Below are 16,132 nucleotides of genomic sequence, written 5' to 3'. Positions count from 1 at the left end.
TAATGTGTTAGTTTTTAGGAAATATACATGGAAGTATTTAGGGATAAAGTTTCAGGAAATTTAAACAGTTTAAAAATATGTTTACATAGAAAATCATAAAGCAAATGTGGTAAGACATTAACAATTGGGAATCTGGGTAAAGGGTATATGGAAATTCCTTGTAGTATTCTTACAATGTTTTTGTAAATCTAAAGTTATTTCAAAATAAACATTTAAAATAATAAACAAAACATATTTGAAAACAGCAAAAACAAAACAAACAACTACTTTAATATGCTGCCTTGAGGACTTAGAGACTAACTTCATTGATAAAAACTGAAAAGTGTTTTAATATTAAATATGGGCAGGAAGTCTAAGAAACTTGGAATTCAACATAATATGAATAAGTTGTCACCACAAAATGATCAATGGTTTTTTGGGAAAAACACCTCCTTAATATTTTTTGCTTCTGTTTCGCAGAAGCCCTATGTCTTTGCTAGAAAGTCATCATTTATCTATGATTTTTTTCTTTATTCTTATAACAGTCATTTTCAGAGGCATACTTTCTCTCTGCATGACTACTTTTTCTCTCTAAAAAGAAAACTATAGGTCTCCTCCACTTCTTTTCCCTATTCACATACTTTGAGTAAGGGTAGATTTTGCACATCTGGCATATATTCATCGAGGAGACTGCTTTCAACTCCATTACTTGTCTACATGTGTGCTGGTCAAACGCCCATTTCAGACTGGTGGACAGCAATTTTATAGGTATGGCTCTTACCCTAATTCCAAATGTTTCTCAGGGTCTAAAATAATGCAGAACTGCTAGTACGTTATAACGCATTCTCCTACCCACAGTGCTCAGTGCTACGAAATCCTAAAGAGATGGAGTACCTAAAAAACTAAAAGTCATCAGAACACAGAGCTCTCTTCTCATCTATACTGTTTACTTGGATAATATACCCCCCTGGTCCAATGAAACATCCTTGTCAATATCAACTGCTCAAACCCTGCCCACCTTCCTGGGGGCCCTGTGGGAGATATAATCTTTGGATGAGTGTGTAAAAAAGGTACTTACAGAGGTGGGTGGTGGTGGGTGTGAATTGTACTCTGGCTGCCTGCAATGGGCAGTAAAGGGATGATTGATTGAGCTAATAATGAGGAATAAGAGAAGGGTTCTTTTGCTTCTAGGTGGGAAGGCTTACATAGTTAAGGTGAGCCATTGGTTGTGCTTTTCCATCTAGCTTCATGAGTCATGAAGATAATGGAAATTCTTTCCAGATTCTGGCACTGGGAAGACTGTCAGAGTTTTCAGTGTTACAAAAACATTTTCTTGCATTCTTATTATGGGCATTTAAATAGGAAGTTAAAATAAATATATCTTGACCTGCTAGACAGATGTCATTTTAAAGTGAAATCTTGAATGAATTGGTTAAGTCAAATAGTAAGAAGCTTACAGATAGTAAGAAGCAAACTCTTTTAAAGCATATAGGCAAACTAAAAGAATTTTGAAGGTGTAAAGATATTCTATTACAACAGAATCTGGAAAAACACTATTTTAGAAGAAAGATTTATTGAAATTAAATAGTACATGGAAGACTCAAATGGAAGCAACACCATTCTTTTCACTTCAAATCATTTCATTTACTTAGCAAACATCATAGCTATTAAAATTAAGACAAAAGCAGATACCATAAATTAACATTTAAAAAATATATGACAGTTATTTGCTTGAGCTGAAAGTGATTCCTGCTTTAAAACAGCAATGGATTTAGGATGATTTTCTACAGTCTAATCTTAAACATTGGATCAGTTTTGTATTCATTTAACATTCAGGCCACTGCTGGCCAATGAAGATACCTTTGTACATATTAGCAAAAGGCATCCTCTATGGGTAGATGCCCATTGATTTCACAAGGGGATCACAGGTTGTATTTCATTCTCCTAGTGACTCGCTTGACCCAGCAACCTTTCTGCAGTGCACAGATGTACACGGCAGACTTCTTTCACATATCGAAGAACTCAAGGTTTCAAAGACAAGAAGGAAAAACATCTCCAGGATCACATTAAAATCATATTAAGATTGATAATTTTCAACCTGTGCATATATTTCTGTGACAATATTAAGAGAGATAAATATTTGTGCAGTCAAACCACTGCCACAAATATATAAAGAAAATTCCCAAGATATCAGGTATATATAGAGATGTACAAGGATGTCAATCTAGCTAACAGGTACAGGGTAAATATGCATTTGCTTTCTGGGGCAGCAAGAAAGCAAACCTGGGTGTAATTGATATAGCAAATAAAATCATAATTGGTTTCTTCTAACAGAGGCTGATTGTATTTGTCAACTTAGTGATTGTTAATAGTTATTTTAGAAGATCAAACCATTTTATGATACAGATCACACCATTTTATGATACAGATCACCATTTATAGGCAATGGTAGTATATACTTAAGTCACACTATTTCAATTTTTATTTTTGAAAGTCTTGATATAGAATGTGTGTTTATATTAGATCTTGAAGTGAAAGAAAATTATATAATTTCAAAAAATTATGCATCTTTTTCTAAGATATATATTAAACTTCTTTTTCAATGATTACTTAAAAAAGGGTTAATACAACCAATTACAGGCTTTTAAAAGCAAAACGTTTTTGTGATTTTTGTTAAATGTTACAAAATGCAAAATATTTAAAAATATATATATGTATGTACTCACTGAATTGGCATTTGTTGGGTTTGGCCAAGGTCTACCACCACCTGGACCCCTACAAAACAATATGATAAATGAAATTTTAACCTATGCTTTAAATGTTTCACAATAATCAAAGACAAATCATAAAATATTAACATTTACAATTCAGTTACCATATAGTTCTAGTTCAGCACTGAAATTATTCTCTTTACATTTACTTTAATAGCTTTTTATATCTTAAGTCCCCCAATTTTATTCTTCCATGGAACAGTTTTCTTCTCAGATTGAACTGCTTTTAGAAAACCCAGTTTTATTTTAAAATTAAATTGTTATGTTATATAGATGGTAATCATTCATAGGAGTAAATATATACATATATTGAAATCATTATAAAACATACTTCTGTAGTGAAAAGTATTAATCATGAACTAAATATAATCTTGTGACATCATAAGAGCTTCCTGTATCTCATTTAAAATAAAATTGTAAAACATCAATATATAAAAAATGATTGCTCCTATGAAGCTATAAACAAATAAAAATATATAAGCTATAAACAAATAAAAACATATAAAAAGTATCTAAAGTTGCTTCCTTTGAAAAAAAACCACAGAGTATCACACATTACTTTATATATCTATCTTTCAATGCTACTGATGATTTAGTTACTATTAAATGAGAAAATTCCATTTCTTGTTCTCATAATTTCAGTTCCAGGTAGTGGCCAGAGTAAACCTTAGAAAAAATGGGAGATAATCTATGCCAATATATTACTTCACTGTAGAGTAGAGGAGAATGTTCTGTATTCTACAGCTTATAAGGACACAGAGCTTTTAAAGCAAAATTAATGCCCAATTAGTTAAATCAAAAAGGTCTCTTGTCCTCATTTAGTACTAAGTAGTAAGTTGTATACCTGAATAAATACTGTCTTATGAAAAGTAGGCTACTGTCAGTCAGTCTCCTCTAATTAGGGTCATTCAAAATTCCCCTTCCCTTTGAATTACTAAGACAATGAAAAAGTTTAATTAAAAAAATTCCTTGAATCTAGAGACCTTAAACCTAAAATTCTAAATCAGGAGTGTCCAATCTTTTGGCTTCCTTGGGCCACAATGGAAGAAGAAGAATTGTCTTAGGTTACACATAAAATACACTTACACTAATGATAGCTGATGAGCTAATTAAAAAAAAAAAAGAATCACAAATAAAATCTCATAATGTTTTAAGTTTACAAATTTGTGTTGGATCACATTCAAAGCCATCCTGGGCCATGGGTTGGACAAGCTAGTTCTAAATGTTAGATAAAGAGGCTGTGCAAATTAGTTATTATATTACCCATGTTTGCATGGAATATTTAGAACTGTTTTAGTTTTGTTTGGGGATTCCCTAAGCTGTGTGAGCAGCAGGGAAGAGCATGGGTCCTGTCCTTGGGCTCAAGTGAAATTTTTTCCCAGTTCAGCTTGATGTATAGAAGATACCAGTGAGGACTTGATAAAATTTTGTGCATAGGGAAAAAGAAGGCAAGGACATTTGTATTGAATGTCTTTGGAAATTGTTGCTTCTCCAAGACGATGATGATGATGATGATGATGGTTTTACAATTAATTACTGGAACACTTTAGAAAAATGATTTTACGGACTCCATGTTTGGGTCCCCTTCCACAAACACTCCCTTTGTGGAAGCCATCTTTCTCTTTCCTGGATTTCCACTTTGGAGACCCCTTCTACACCCTCTCGTGGAAGCCTGTCTTCCCCTCCTAAACTCCATCTCTCTCTATTCCCGCTTTCCTCTCCTGGATTCCATCTTTCTGGATTCTCTCACTCAGTGTGAGAGTTAGCTGTTTCTTTCTCTCTTCTTCTCCTGTTTCTCTTGCTTTAAATAAATCACTTTCTACAAAAAAAAAAAAAAAAAAAAAAAGGAAAGAAAAATGATTTTACCTACAGGATTCAGTATCCTAATGGACAGAAACTAAGGTAAAACATTCGGATAGTATGATACAACCACATGATTTGTTTGATGTTAAATAAAACATTAAAAAAACTTGGGAACATTTATCTTAAAACAACATAAAAATACACCATACGCAGATCCTGGCAAAATTTATATATAATAATGTTATGTAGATAATCTTAAAATTTTGAAATATCATGACAAAACAAGTATGAATAAGATGTACAAATATTTTATTTTCAAATTTGTCTAATGTTAAGCACGCTAAAGTAAATGTTAAAATAATTAAATATTGAAGTACACTAAATTAAATGTTACATTTATGCTATAACATTATATAGTTCCATTTGATAAATACTAATCTAGTTCCAACATACTATGTATTTCATAAATTTCATTTTACTATTTATTAAGTATTAATAATTCATATGGGTAAGTTAAATTTCTGCGAATATTATCATTGTGTTTGAAAATACTTTAAGTTTCACAAATGTTTTATGTAAAGTGAAGTTTATAGTAGGGGTAGTTCCATTAGAGCAACTAGTTAAGCTCAGTAATTCCCACTCCTTTTGAGGGCCCTCAGTATTATTAAGAAAGTAATTTACAAACTATAACATAGGAATTATTTTGATGCAAAATTTCTATATAAGTATGGTTTGAAGTAGAATCACCTTAGCCTCATTTAAAAATGAAGAGAGGCTGGATGTGGTAGTTTATGCCTGTAATCTCAAAGCTTTGGGAGGCTGAGGTGGGTTCCACTTGAGCTCAGGAGTTCAAGACCATTCTGAGCAACATGGCAAAACCCCATCGATACAAAAAATGCAAACACTAGCTGGGGGTGGTGGTACATGCCTGTGCTCCCAGCTACTCAGGAGGCTGAGGCAGGAGAATCATTTGAACCGGGAAGGCAGAGGTTGCAGTGAACTGAGATCGCACCACTGTGCTAGAGCCTGGGTGGATAAGTCAGCATTTTTTGGTAAGGAGGTTAATTTTGACAAAATCAAATTAACCACTACTACCAAAGAGAAAAATCCTCTTTTTTCTTTTTTTGGTTTGGCACAGAGTCTTGCTCTGTCACCTAGGCCGGAGTGCAGTGACAGGATCTTGGCTCACTGCAACCTCCACCTCCCAGGCTCAAGTGGATTCTCATGCCTCAGCCTCTCAAGAAGTTGAGATTACAGATGCCCACCACTATGCCCGGCTTGTTTTTTTACTTTTAGTACAGACAGCGTCTGTCTATGTTGCCTAGGATGGTCTCAAACTCCTGACCTTAAGCAATACGCCCACCTTGGCCTCCCAAAGAGCTGGGATTACAGGCATGAGCTACCATGCCTGGCCTGAAAAATCCTCTTTCTTCTGTAATTCGCTATCATTTTATTTCAAAATAATACTCCACAAACTTCATAATTCTGCAGGATATAATATAGAACAAGAAGATCCTCTGAAATCCTTTTGGTCTCTGTATTGCTTAATAGTAACGTATAAAGTTGAGTTAGGGATGTTTTAATACTAAATCCTAAATTATTTGGAAACTTGTAAAAATGTATCTAATTTAGAAATACATGATTATCCAAATTTTCTTTAAAAAATAATCTACAATGAATTTAAAGACACTTAAATTTTGGCCATAACTTACAAATACTACTTTAGATTACTTAAATTAAGCTTTTGCGTCTAAGATATAATACTAGCCACAGAAACATAGAAAGTAAGTTTTTAAGTGACACAATATAATTTATCCTAAGTTTAGAGCATGAAAATGTAAAGATTTTTTAAACAACAGAGTTACCAAATTTTATTCCAAATGATTTATTCTGCAATAAAGAAATACAGTTGCCAGTTAGAATACCGTATTTAATTACTTTAGTGACCAGGGTTGGGAATTTTTTATTGTCATCATACTCTCATGGCAAATGAGAAAAAATGACAAGCTAAAGAAAAATTATCCACATATGAGTCTCTGACATGTTCCTCCTAACTCCTAACACATAAATATTTTTGTTACTTAAATAGTTTAGTTAGTTCAAGACAGAGCTTAAGGTAACGCCCTTCTGATGCCTTTTTCTTCCATTTTTAAGGAATATGCAAAATTCCTTAATGACATGAAGCTACAAATGCCAGTTAGAAATATTATGTGCTTGCATTACAAAGTTAGACTTTTGTTTTAAAGAAATTATAAAGTGAATTTCAATAAAGCTTACTTTATTGAATGCAATGGAGATAATATGTTTCACTTTTTATGTCTCTAAACAAACTTGCTTTTTGGAGGCCAGTATCAATATAAGAGTTCTACTCTTATAGATCATTCACACTTGAGAAGTTTCCCTATTAGAGGAAAATATTTACAAATATAAACTGTAAATATTAACATTTCATTGTCTTTGAAGGAATCCTGATTTAAAGAAAACTAAAAATGGTATAAGACCTTACATAAAAGAAAACAATAACAAAAAATGGAGATGAGAGTCTGTAAGGCTTAAAGGTTCTTTACAAAGCAGATATTATATTAATAGTAAAATATTATGTAATAGTAAATACTTTAAAGTATCTAGGCATACATAAATAAGACACCCAAACCCAGGTATCAATGAATAATAATATTAAAATTTTCAGCCATATTTTTAGTTTCCATAGTCTAGGAAATTAAATGTGTATACATGTATATGCTTAAGTATATCTGAGAAAGAAACTAGACAATTGGAAACAGTTATTTGAATCTCTCAATGGTCAAATAACAACAATTTTTTTTTCTCTGAACAGGCAAAACTAAGTGGATTTCAAGCTGGTTCCATGTCCAATTATAATGCAGAGTAATGTACAAACGGTATTAGATACATTCTTATTATTGAACGATCATTCTGGGGTGATCATAGTATTCAAAATATATGCTCTTCACATTGATACACAGTATTCAAAATTATACCCCTTAAAATCTGCATTGTAAAGTAAGAATCTCAGGTGGGTAAATCTTACATATATCTCCATCCTACTGGTAACAGCTTCAGCTTTTGACATAATAAGCACAAGATACCACTCACTCTTTTTTGAAACAACCATTAATACAAGGCTAAGCCTTTGAGGAATTTAAGAAGAGTCAGATTTCCTGTGTATCCATTTTTACTTAAAAAGTAAAAAGATGTGATAGGAAAATTTGACCTACTTTTCCCCCTGTTCTTTCAGTTTTAAGTCTAGGTGGTATCCACTTATTAACCTATTTTCTATTTCAGGCAAATTTGCTTTCCATGAAAATGGCTTCAGAAACTTAAAAAAAATTCCTACATACATCAAAAGAGCTTATTTCACAGTGTATCTTCAATGCCATTAAATGATGGCAGAATTGTTTAATTTGATATATAAGTAATTAAAACACGGTTGATGGAAACATATTTGAGGAGACAAATCTATATGGAAAACTTTCATTATTTTTGGTAAGTTTTCTTTAGGCCACATCATGAAATTGATCCTCTGGTAAATTAATGAAAGTCACTAACAAGCACCTGGTGTATATGACTTGGAGGGCAATCGGGATATGAAAAAGAAAAATTTCCTAACCAACTACATTATATTGGCTGATAGAAACAAACTACTCTCTTTGGGTTGGAAGGGCCATTCTCATAAAAAATTTAGTTTACTCCTTATCTAAGTATGTCTGGAATTTTTCAAAACAAAATTCATCCTATACTATGGAAAGTTCTTTAATAGAGATTATAGTACACTACCAGAGAGAATTCTTCCTGTGTTGACAGTAGTCCCAACAAAGCAAAAGTAAAGATATATATATGTATTTATGAGTTAAAAACTCTACTCACAGAATTACTATCTATCTGTTAAAATGAGGTTAACAGTATTCAATTATCTGTTTCTATAATGTTAAGTCAAAATACTGGTATTAGCATCTCTTCATACTTTATATAATATATGGAGACTCTGTACTTAACAAAATGAAATAGACTAAAAGCTATTATTTATAGCACTTGAAAATGAAAAAAATAAATTAAGGTTGTAAGGGAACAAAGAAAATCTAAGAGATTATGTTGTGAAAATGAAGCAAACACTACAGCTCATGTTTAGTTCATTTTTATACCACACAGAGACAGAAGTGCTCAAACTGATTTACAAATTAATATAATCTGAGAAGCTAGAAAATAGAATACTTACTAAATAGAATATGGTATTATTTATATATATGAAATATCATCTGCATAATAATGTAATATATAATAATATAGCTTACATGTTCATTCCAGGCATTCCAGGGCCACCTAAAGCATTCAGTGGGGGTCTCATTGCACCTCCATAGTTCTGTAATGATAACCAAGGGTCAGACTACCACAAAACAAAAAAACAAAACCAAAGAGGAGGGGGGAAAGAAAGGAGAGCACGTTAATGATTTCCCTACATAACTCCAATTGGATAAGGCCTGTGTAATTCATTCTCTGAGGGGTCCACTCTTGTATTTTTGCTTCTATTTTAGCTATTATTTTCTTCTATGTCTTTTTTAAACTATGTGAATATGTATGATCACTGGAGCATGTTAAATGATTAAGGTATGGTTGCAATTATATTTCAATATAGTTTATTAATTTCCTAAGATATGTACAACACTAAACATTTTCAAATAAAACATATCATAAATCCAAAATTCTATTTTGAAAGAAAAGATTTATTCAATGTTTGAAATTGTCAGACCCAGAACAATAACACAAAGTCTGAAAACAAAACAAAACAGGTGAACCCAACACAAGAAAGTTAAATGCAAACTTCTATTTACAAAACAACATGTCTAACACAGAAATGCACTAATATACATATACAAAAAATGTATAAAAACTAATGTATACTCAAAATACGTACGACTCAATCAGCTTCTATTAATATGTATTATGTGCATTCAAAAAGTAAAAACATTTTAATGTTTAATGTGTACATCATATTAGATTAGTTGCTGTAAGGACAAAAAGGCTAATTTTATCACTATTATCTTACTATATTTTGACATTGCCAATAACTTTCACACTTGGCTTTCTGATACCAATATTCCTCAAACTCTTCTGGGTACTCTTTTCCAATTTCCTCTGCTAGCTCTTTTTATTTTGCTAACCCTTTAAAATGTTGCTTTTCTCCAAGTTCTAGCTATAGCATTCTTTTCAATAAAACACTATGAGTGATTTCATCTGCCTCCATTTGTTCAACAACTAATATGTTAGGAATCCCAAATCTTTATATCTGATCTTGATATAAAGATAACTCAGACACTGAACTTTACAGGATCTGTTTCCATCTGGATACATCTTACTCACAACATACCTAAAAGTAAACTCAATATTATCTTCTCAGGACTGAGTTCTTTGTACTGCCTTCCTCAGTCAGTTCTGTGGTATCACCTTCCATACAACAGACCAAGCTAAGAATTTCCAGGAGCTCCTTGATGTTTCTTTTCTTTCAATTCCCATATCCAGTCAGTTACCAAAGTCTATTGATTCTATCTGTGAAATGGCTCTTGAAATAGTTCTATCCTCTTATTACTAATCTTTATCACTTACTGAGACTACTGCACTATCTTAATTGGTCTCTCTGATTTAGTCTCTCCTGCACCCAATCTCTTCTCCAAGCTGCCTCAAGAGCTATCCTTCTAAAACTCAATCCTATTCATGTCACTTAAAAGCTATGATGACCCTGGCTCACGCCTGTAATCCTAGCACTTTGGGAGGCTGAGGTGGGTGGATCACCTGAGGTCAGGAGTTCAAGACCAGCCTGGCCATCATGGTGAAACCCCATCTTAAAAAATAAATAAATAAATAAATAAATAATAAAAAGCTATGATGACCCACACTACCTGTCAAGTAAGTTTAAACTTCTCAGCATGGCTCTACGGGTTATTCAAGGCTCAGCCCTAACCCATCTTTCCTGTCCTCATTTTCTGTAATTTTCACCTTTATTCCCTACTCCCAACCATACCCTTCAGCCTACTGGATTTAAGTTCAGAAACACGTAATAGATTTTTACACTCACACTAACTCATCTTCCCTGGCCTTGAAGTAGTAGGTGCTCGGATGACAAGGAAATAAATCAGAGAGAGCAGGTCTATTGACTCCAGAATGTAAGCCACAGTTGATACATGCTATTCCCATTGTTTATTTACTTTAAGGAAATCTCATTTAAATATCCAAATTTGTGAGCTATGGGATGGTAGAATGATTCTGTTCACACTTGAGACATTGGTTAAAAGGACAGCTATTTCGCCTAACCACCGGATCAGGCATGGTGGTAGCAGCAGCAGTACTAGCAAGGGTCTCTGAGATAAAGGCTAGTCATTGGGAACAAAATCTGAATGGTAAAGTATAAGAGAAATGTTTCACAAGGAAAGTCTCACCTCATTTTTGGTCTTAGAAGATCTGTGTTTTATTTTGTCAAGGAAAACATTAATTTTCCTTACAGCTCTGGACATAGGTTGACAATGGTTTGAATCTCTGTTGCCACTGTCCCATTTCTTCTTCATCTATGTGTGTGATCTTGGGCAAACGATCCTCCCAGTGATTTCCTAATCTTGATTTCCTTATTTGTAAAGTGATAATATTATCTCCCTTACAGGCTTGTTGGAGAATAAAAGGAAACATAAAGCACCTATCCTAGTTCTTAGTGAATTAAAAGCATGGTATTTGGGGCTCAAAAACTGTAGCTGCTAACTCTTTTTTTTCTTTCACCACTGTTAATAAATCAGCTTAAATGAGTCCTCTTTTCACTAGCTTCCATAGCCCTCAACTCTAACAGAATTACTTGACTCTTCATGTAATGGCTCCACAAAAAGTATGTATATTTGTCTAGACTTTCCCCATTATATAATAGTTTTCCTTTGTGTATCTATACTTCCTGCTAAACAATAAATACCTCGACGGCATCATATCTGTTACTCATCTTTGTATACCCAGTGCTCAAGTATGATGCCTGGCACACAGTAGGCCTTCCATGAATGATGAGCTAGTTCAACTGAATTGTTCCAGGAAATGAGTAAGAACTTCTTCAATAAATGCTTGATAGATTTGCAAAATATTTTCATTTAGTGAATAATCTAAATCAAAAAGAAAGAAAAGAAAGAATAACAACTTGCTTTCCAAGTGGTATCAACAAAGGCAGAACGGGAAGAGCTAATTTAGAATCACTGAATTTTAAAGCTGATGACAACTATACAATTCCATCTGGTCTAATCTCTCTCCTACTGCAACGTTCCTGACAAAATGGCTGTTCAGACTCTGCTAGGAAAGTTTATAAAGTCTTTCCATGGTTGGGCAATTTAATTTCTAGAAAGTTCTTCCTTGTACTGAGCTGAACTCTACTCTCCATCATAGATTTGAAAATATAGGATCAGTTTACTCTCTTTACATGAGAGCCTATCATATATATTATTTCCACTTCACCATTTTTCCACCCCAAGTATTTGATTTGGAAATCATATGTTCTTACTTGTATATAACTTATTTATCCTTCATATTTCTAGAGAAACTAGAACTAGTTAGGTAGTTTTGGGTAATTACATGGCACTTGCTGACCTTAAGAACACAGGTTAGCTAAGTACATCTTATTACAAAACCAAGTAGAAAACTGGCTTCATATATGATATTAGAAGATATTTTTCTTGATTAAATAGGTAGTTTTGTTTTTTATTGAAAGGATACTAACATATTTTCACTTTAAAAATAATGTACCACCACTGTATTTAGATCTAAAATAGATTAATGGATAGGGAAAAATATGTCTGGATTTGGGGCAAACCTCATACATGTGATAAATATTAATCACATGTTAACTATATTCTGTGTGTGCACTTTGCTCAAATCAACATAATGTAAGAATAATTAGATTTACATATTTGTTTTAGGAATTCAGTTGTTTTAATAGGTAACTGCAGTCCCCTGTATCACATTGATCTTAAGCTCAAAAAATTATGGAAGCATTATCTATGATAAAAAAAGAAATGTGTATTTTGTTTGTGCATAAATATAGAGATATATTTCAGAGAATTTTTCTACATTACAACTAAAAATAAGGCAGATACCTTCTTCACTTGGGCAGCATCTATATGATTAAATGTTTGTTATGAGAGTTGTTTTTCCATTTTCTCTCAAGAAACACAGCTAACCTTCATTACAAATTTCATAGTTTATAATGCATATGTTTACATGTTTTATATACCAGGTCTTATGAAATAAGTATGTCATAAGATTCTCCTGATTCTGAATTATTTTACCTGACTTTTAAAAACTGTACCATCATATGAATACGACTCCTGTTTTCATTTAAACATGATACGTATGTATAAATAATTTCCTTTAATCCTTACACTTTTTATACTGTAATTTAAAAATGTTACTGTAGACATTTCTTATTTCTGAGGTAAATTCATACCAGAACCCTTAATATCCATCATATTATATAGAAATAGTAAGAACACTTACAATCCAAATGAAATAAACCACTCTCTCTGGTTTTAAAAATCCAAAGAATTAACATATATGATAAAATTGTTATTAAAACTCATCAATAAGAGCTTACCAGAAATAGCTTTCTTATTTTCTTATATAATTTACTACACTGTAAATACTGTAAAACTGATTCTTAAATCAGACTCTAATTTTTGAAGTATTAAAAACTAATACTAATAATAGAGTGATAATAATAATAATCTAGCTGTTAAAAAATTCTTTCACAGCCAGATTAGTTGGCTTAGTTTATTAAAGACTAAAAGTATACTTAGCCAATAAAATGCCTATGGAACTTATAAATTCTTATTATTAATAGCTTAATGATGATTGGTTAACATGTATTGTCATTTCTAATATGAATAGAAATAGATAAGAATAATTTAAATATCCAAATAAGAGTTTTATTAGCTCTTAAGAAAACATATTAACAAGAAGCCTAAATAAAATAGTTTTTGTTTTGGCCTTGAGGCTGCCACATATATTTTTGTGACACCCTTTGTTCCTCTTTCCATGGAACTATATGTAGTAGTTGTTCTCATATAATATGGCATTTCTAAAAAATCTGGCTAAATGAGCCCCATGTTTCAATATAGTTAATATACATAATTATATGTTGGTTAGAAACAATACATATATACAATACAAACATACAATACAACACATATTATTGTAAATAGGTCTAAGTCACATTATCTGTGTGTTGAGTTCTTAAATTTTTTCACTCGGTTGGGAGCACAACAAAACATCAATTTAACTTTTAAAAAGTAGATATACAAAACAAGCTCCTAAAAGTATTGCTTATAGTGCTATTTCTTGGAAAGGAAAAATGAACAAATTCATTATTTTAACCAGCTTTATGACATGTTAATCTCTGACCCACGAGGTAGAAATTTAAAATTCTGGATTTTAAATTGGTTTCTTTGAAAAATGACATTTTAAAATTAATTTCTACCCCAAGCAATTTTTCCAACACAGACAAAAAAAACGTTTTAGCTAAAATGCATGATATCCTGGAACTGCACGCTTAAAATGTCACCAACAGCTAGGACAGGTTCAACTTCAGTGTATACTTCTGGGAAATTTTAATGGAGAAGTCAGCTAACATCTGATGTACACTGATGATACTATAGTTGTTCAGTAAGACCCATTTTAATGTGTATTTCTAAAGGGTTTACTATTATTTTCCTATAAAGAAATATGATTGTATATAATAAATTATCAATGACAGTCTTTAAGATTTATGTAAATATATTTTATACTTACTATTTAATATTTTCAATCAACTGGGTTTTATTTATTATTAAAAAATTTTTTTTTGAGATGGAGTTTTCGTTATTGTTGCTCAGGCTGTTGCTCAGGCTGTTACAATGGCCCGATCTCAGCTCACTGCAACCTCTGCCTCCCGGGTTCAAGTGATTCTCCTGCCTCAGCCTCCCAAGTAGCTGGGATTACCCACCTACCACACCTAGCTAACTTTTCGTATTTGCAGTAGAGATGGCATTTCAACATGTGGCCAAACTGGTCTAGAACTCCTGACCTCAAGTGGTCTGCCTGTCAAAGTGCGGGGATTACAAAGTGATCCCAAAGTGCTGAGATTACAGGTGCCACCACACCCAGCCAACTGGGTTTTATTTAACTTAACCATCTCTTCAGCATAACTAAGGGTAACAGTTACCTTTTGAATAGTAATTATTATAATGTAATTCCATACAGTGTATTTTCTCAAATAAATTAAAGGCTTAAATGATAGCACCCTGCTAAAGTATGGTTAGTTGTTATATTAATTTGGCATGTCACAAATGTTATATCCTCATTACTCTAACAACTATGTTATATAAAGCCTAAATGCATATTTTCACAGCCAGTAAATAACATTGTTTATATATATGAAGGCGGCAAAAAGCTCAGCATCTAGCTTTCTGCATTGATTTTTTTTCAGTGTTTTGTTTTTTTGTCTTTTTGTTTTTTTCCTTTTTGTGGGGAACGGGGTCTTGCTATATTGCCCAGGCAGGTCTCAAACTCCTGGGCTCAAGCTAACCTCCTGCCTCTGCCTCCCTAAGAGCTGGGATTACAGGTGTGAGCCACAGCGCCCGGCCAGTGTTCAGTTTTATTATTTATTTATTTAAGTTCTGGGATACAAGTGCAGAATGTGCAGGTTTGTTACATAGGCATATGTTACATAGGCATATATATGCCATGGTGGTTTGCTGCACCTATTAACCTGTTATCTAGGTTTTAAGTCCCACATGTATTACGGATTTGTCCTAGTGCACTTGCTTGCCCTCCACCCCCTCAACTGGCTCTGGTGTGTGTTGTTCCCTTCCCTGTGTCCACGTGTTCTCGTTGTGAGAACATGTGGTGTTTGGTTTTCTGTTTCTGTGTCAGTTTGCTGAGGATGATGGTTTCCAGCTTCATCCATGTCCCTGCAAAGGACATGATCGCATTCTTTTTTATGGCTACATAGTATTCCATGGTATATATGTACCACATTTTCTTTATCCAGTCTATCATTGATGGGCATTTGGGTTGGTTCCATGTCTTTGCTATTGTAAATATGCACTGATTATTTACCTGTGGTCCTAGGGGCACCATTCCTCTTGGAGGAGTCATTCTCTGCATTGGCCCACCCATATTTGGATGTCCTAAAAAAAGTATGAAGACATTAGCAAAGTAATGAGCATGAATACTAAACCAGAGGCTAGCAGCTTCTTCCCTCCTGGGTGTTATTGTCTCATTTACCAAGTGTCTGAGTACTGACACCATCTTACCTTGGCTTCCGGGCTACTTTTCCACCTCTACCACTACCTCCCCACACTCTCTATTATTGTCATCACTGAAAATTTTTTTCCTATTCTGTGGTGAATTAATTCTATAACACCATTTGCTCCTCTTCCCATGGAACAGTACATGCTCTATTGAGTATTACATATCTGTAGTTCCTAAGTAGCTCTGGAAGGATTTGATTATTGAGATTCTTAGCCTCTTGCTGCTTAGCACCCTCTTTCCTTCTGCTCATCTTTCAG

General features: G+C 33.1%; 1 protein-coding gene across 6 annotated transcripts in view; it reads right to left on the bottom strand.

Moving 5' to 3' along the window:
• SSBP2 (single stranded DNA binding protein 2) overlaps positions 1-16,132 on the bottom strand; it is a 314,744-nt gene that overhangs the window by 37,307 nt on the left and 261,305 nt on the right. For 3 of the 6 annotated variants that reach the window (XM_032276921.1, XM_032276946.1, XM_032276936.1), the window contains 3 exons: positions 15,681-15,751; positions 8,864-8,955; positions 2,706-2,754 (listed from right to left, as the gene is read on the bottom strand). In XM_032276921.1, coding sequence (XP_032132812.1) covers positions 2,706-2,754; positions 8,864-8,955; positions 15,681-15,751 — 212 coding nt within the window. The remainder of the gene's footprint in view (positions 1-2,705; positions 2,755-8,863; positions 8,956-15,680; positions 15,752-16,132) is intronic. The other 3 variants (XM_032276962.1, XM_032276929.1, XM_032276954.1) reach the window with 1 other exon arrangement.

The sequence above is a fragment of the Sapajus apella genome, unplaced genomic scaffold, assembly GCF_009761245.1.
Source record: "Sapajus apella isolate SASKATOON/1434 unplaced genomic scaffold, GSC_monkey_1.0 scaffold1, whole genome shotgun sequence".
NCBI lineage: Eukaryota > Metazoa > Chordata > Mammalia > Primates > Cebidae > Sapajus > Sapajus apella.
The sequence above is the reverse complement of the archived record's forward strand: the minus strand, read 5'-3'. Positions and strand labels throughout refer to the sequence as shown.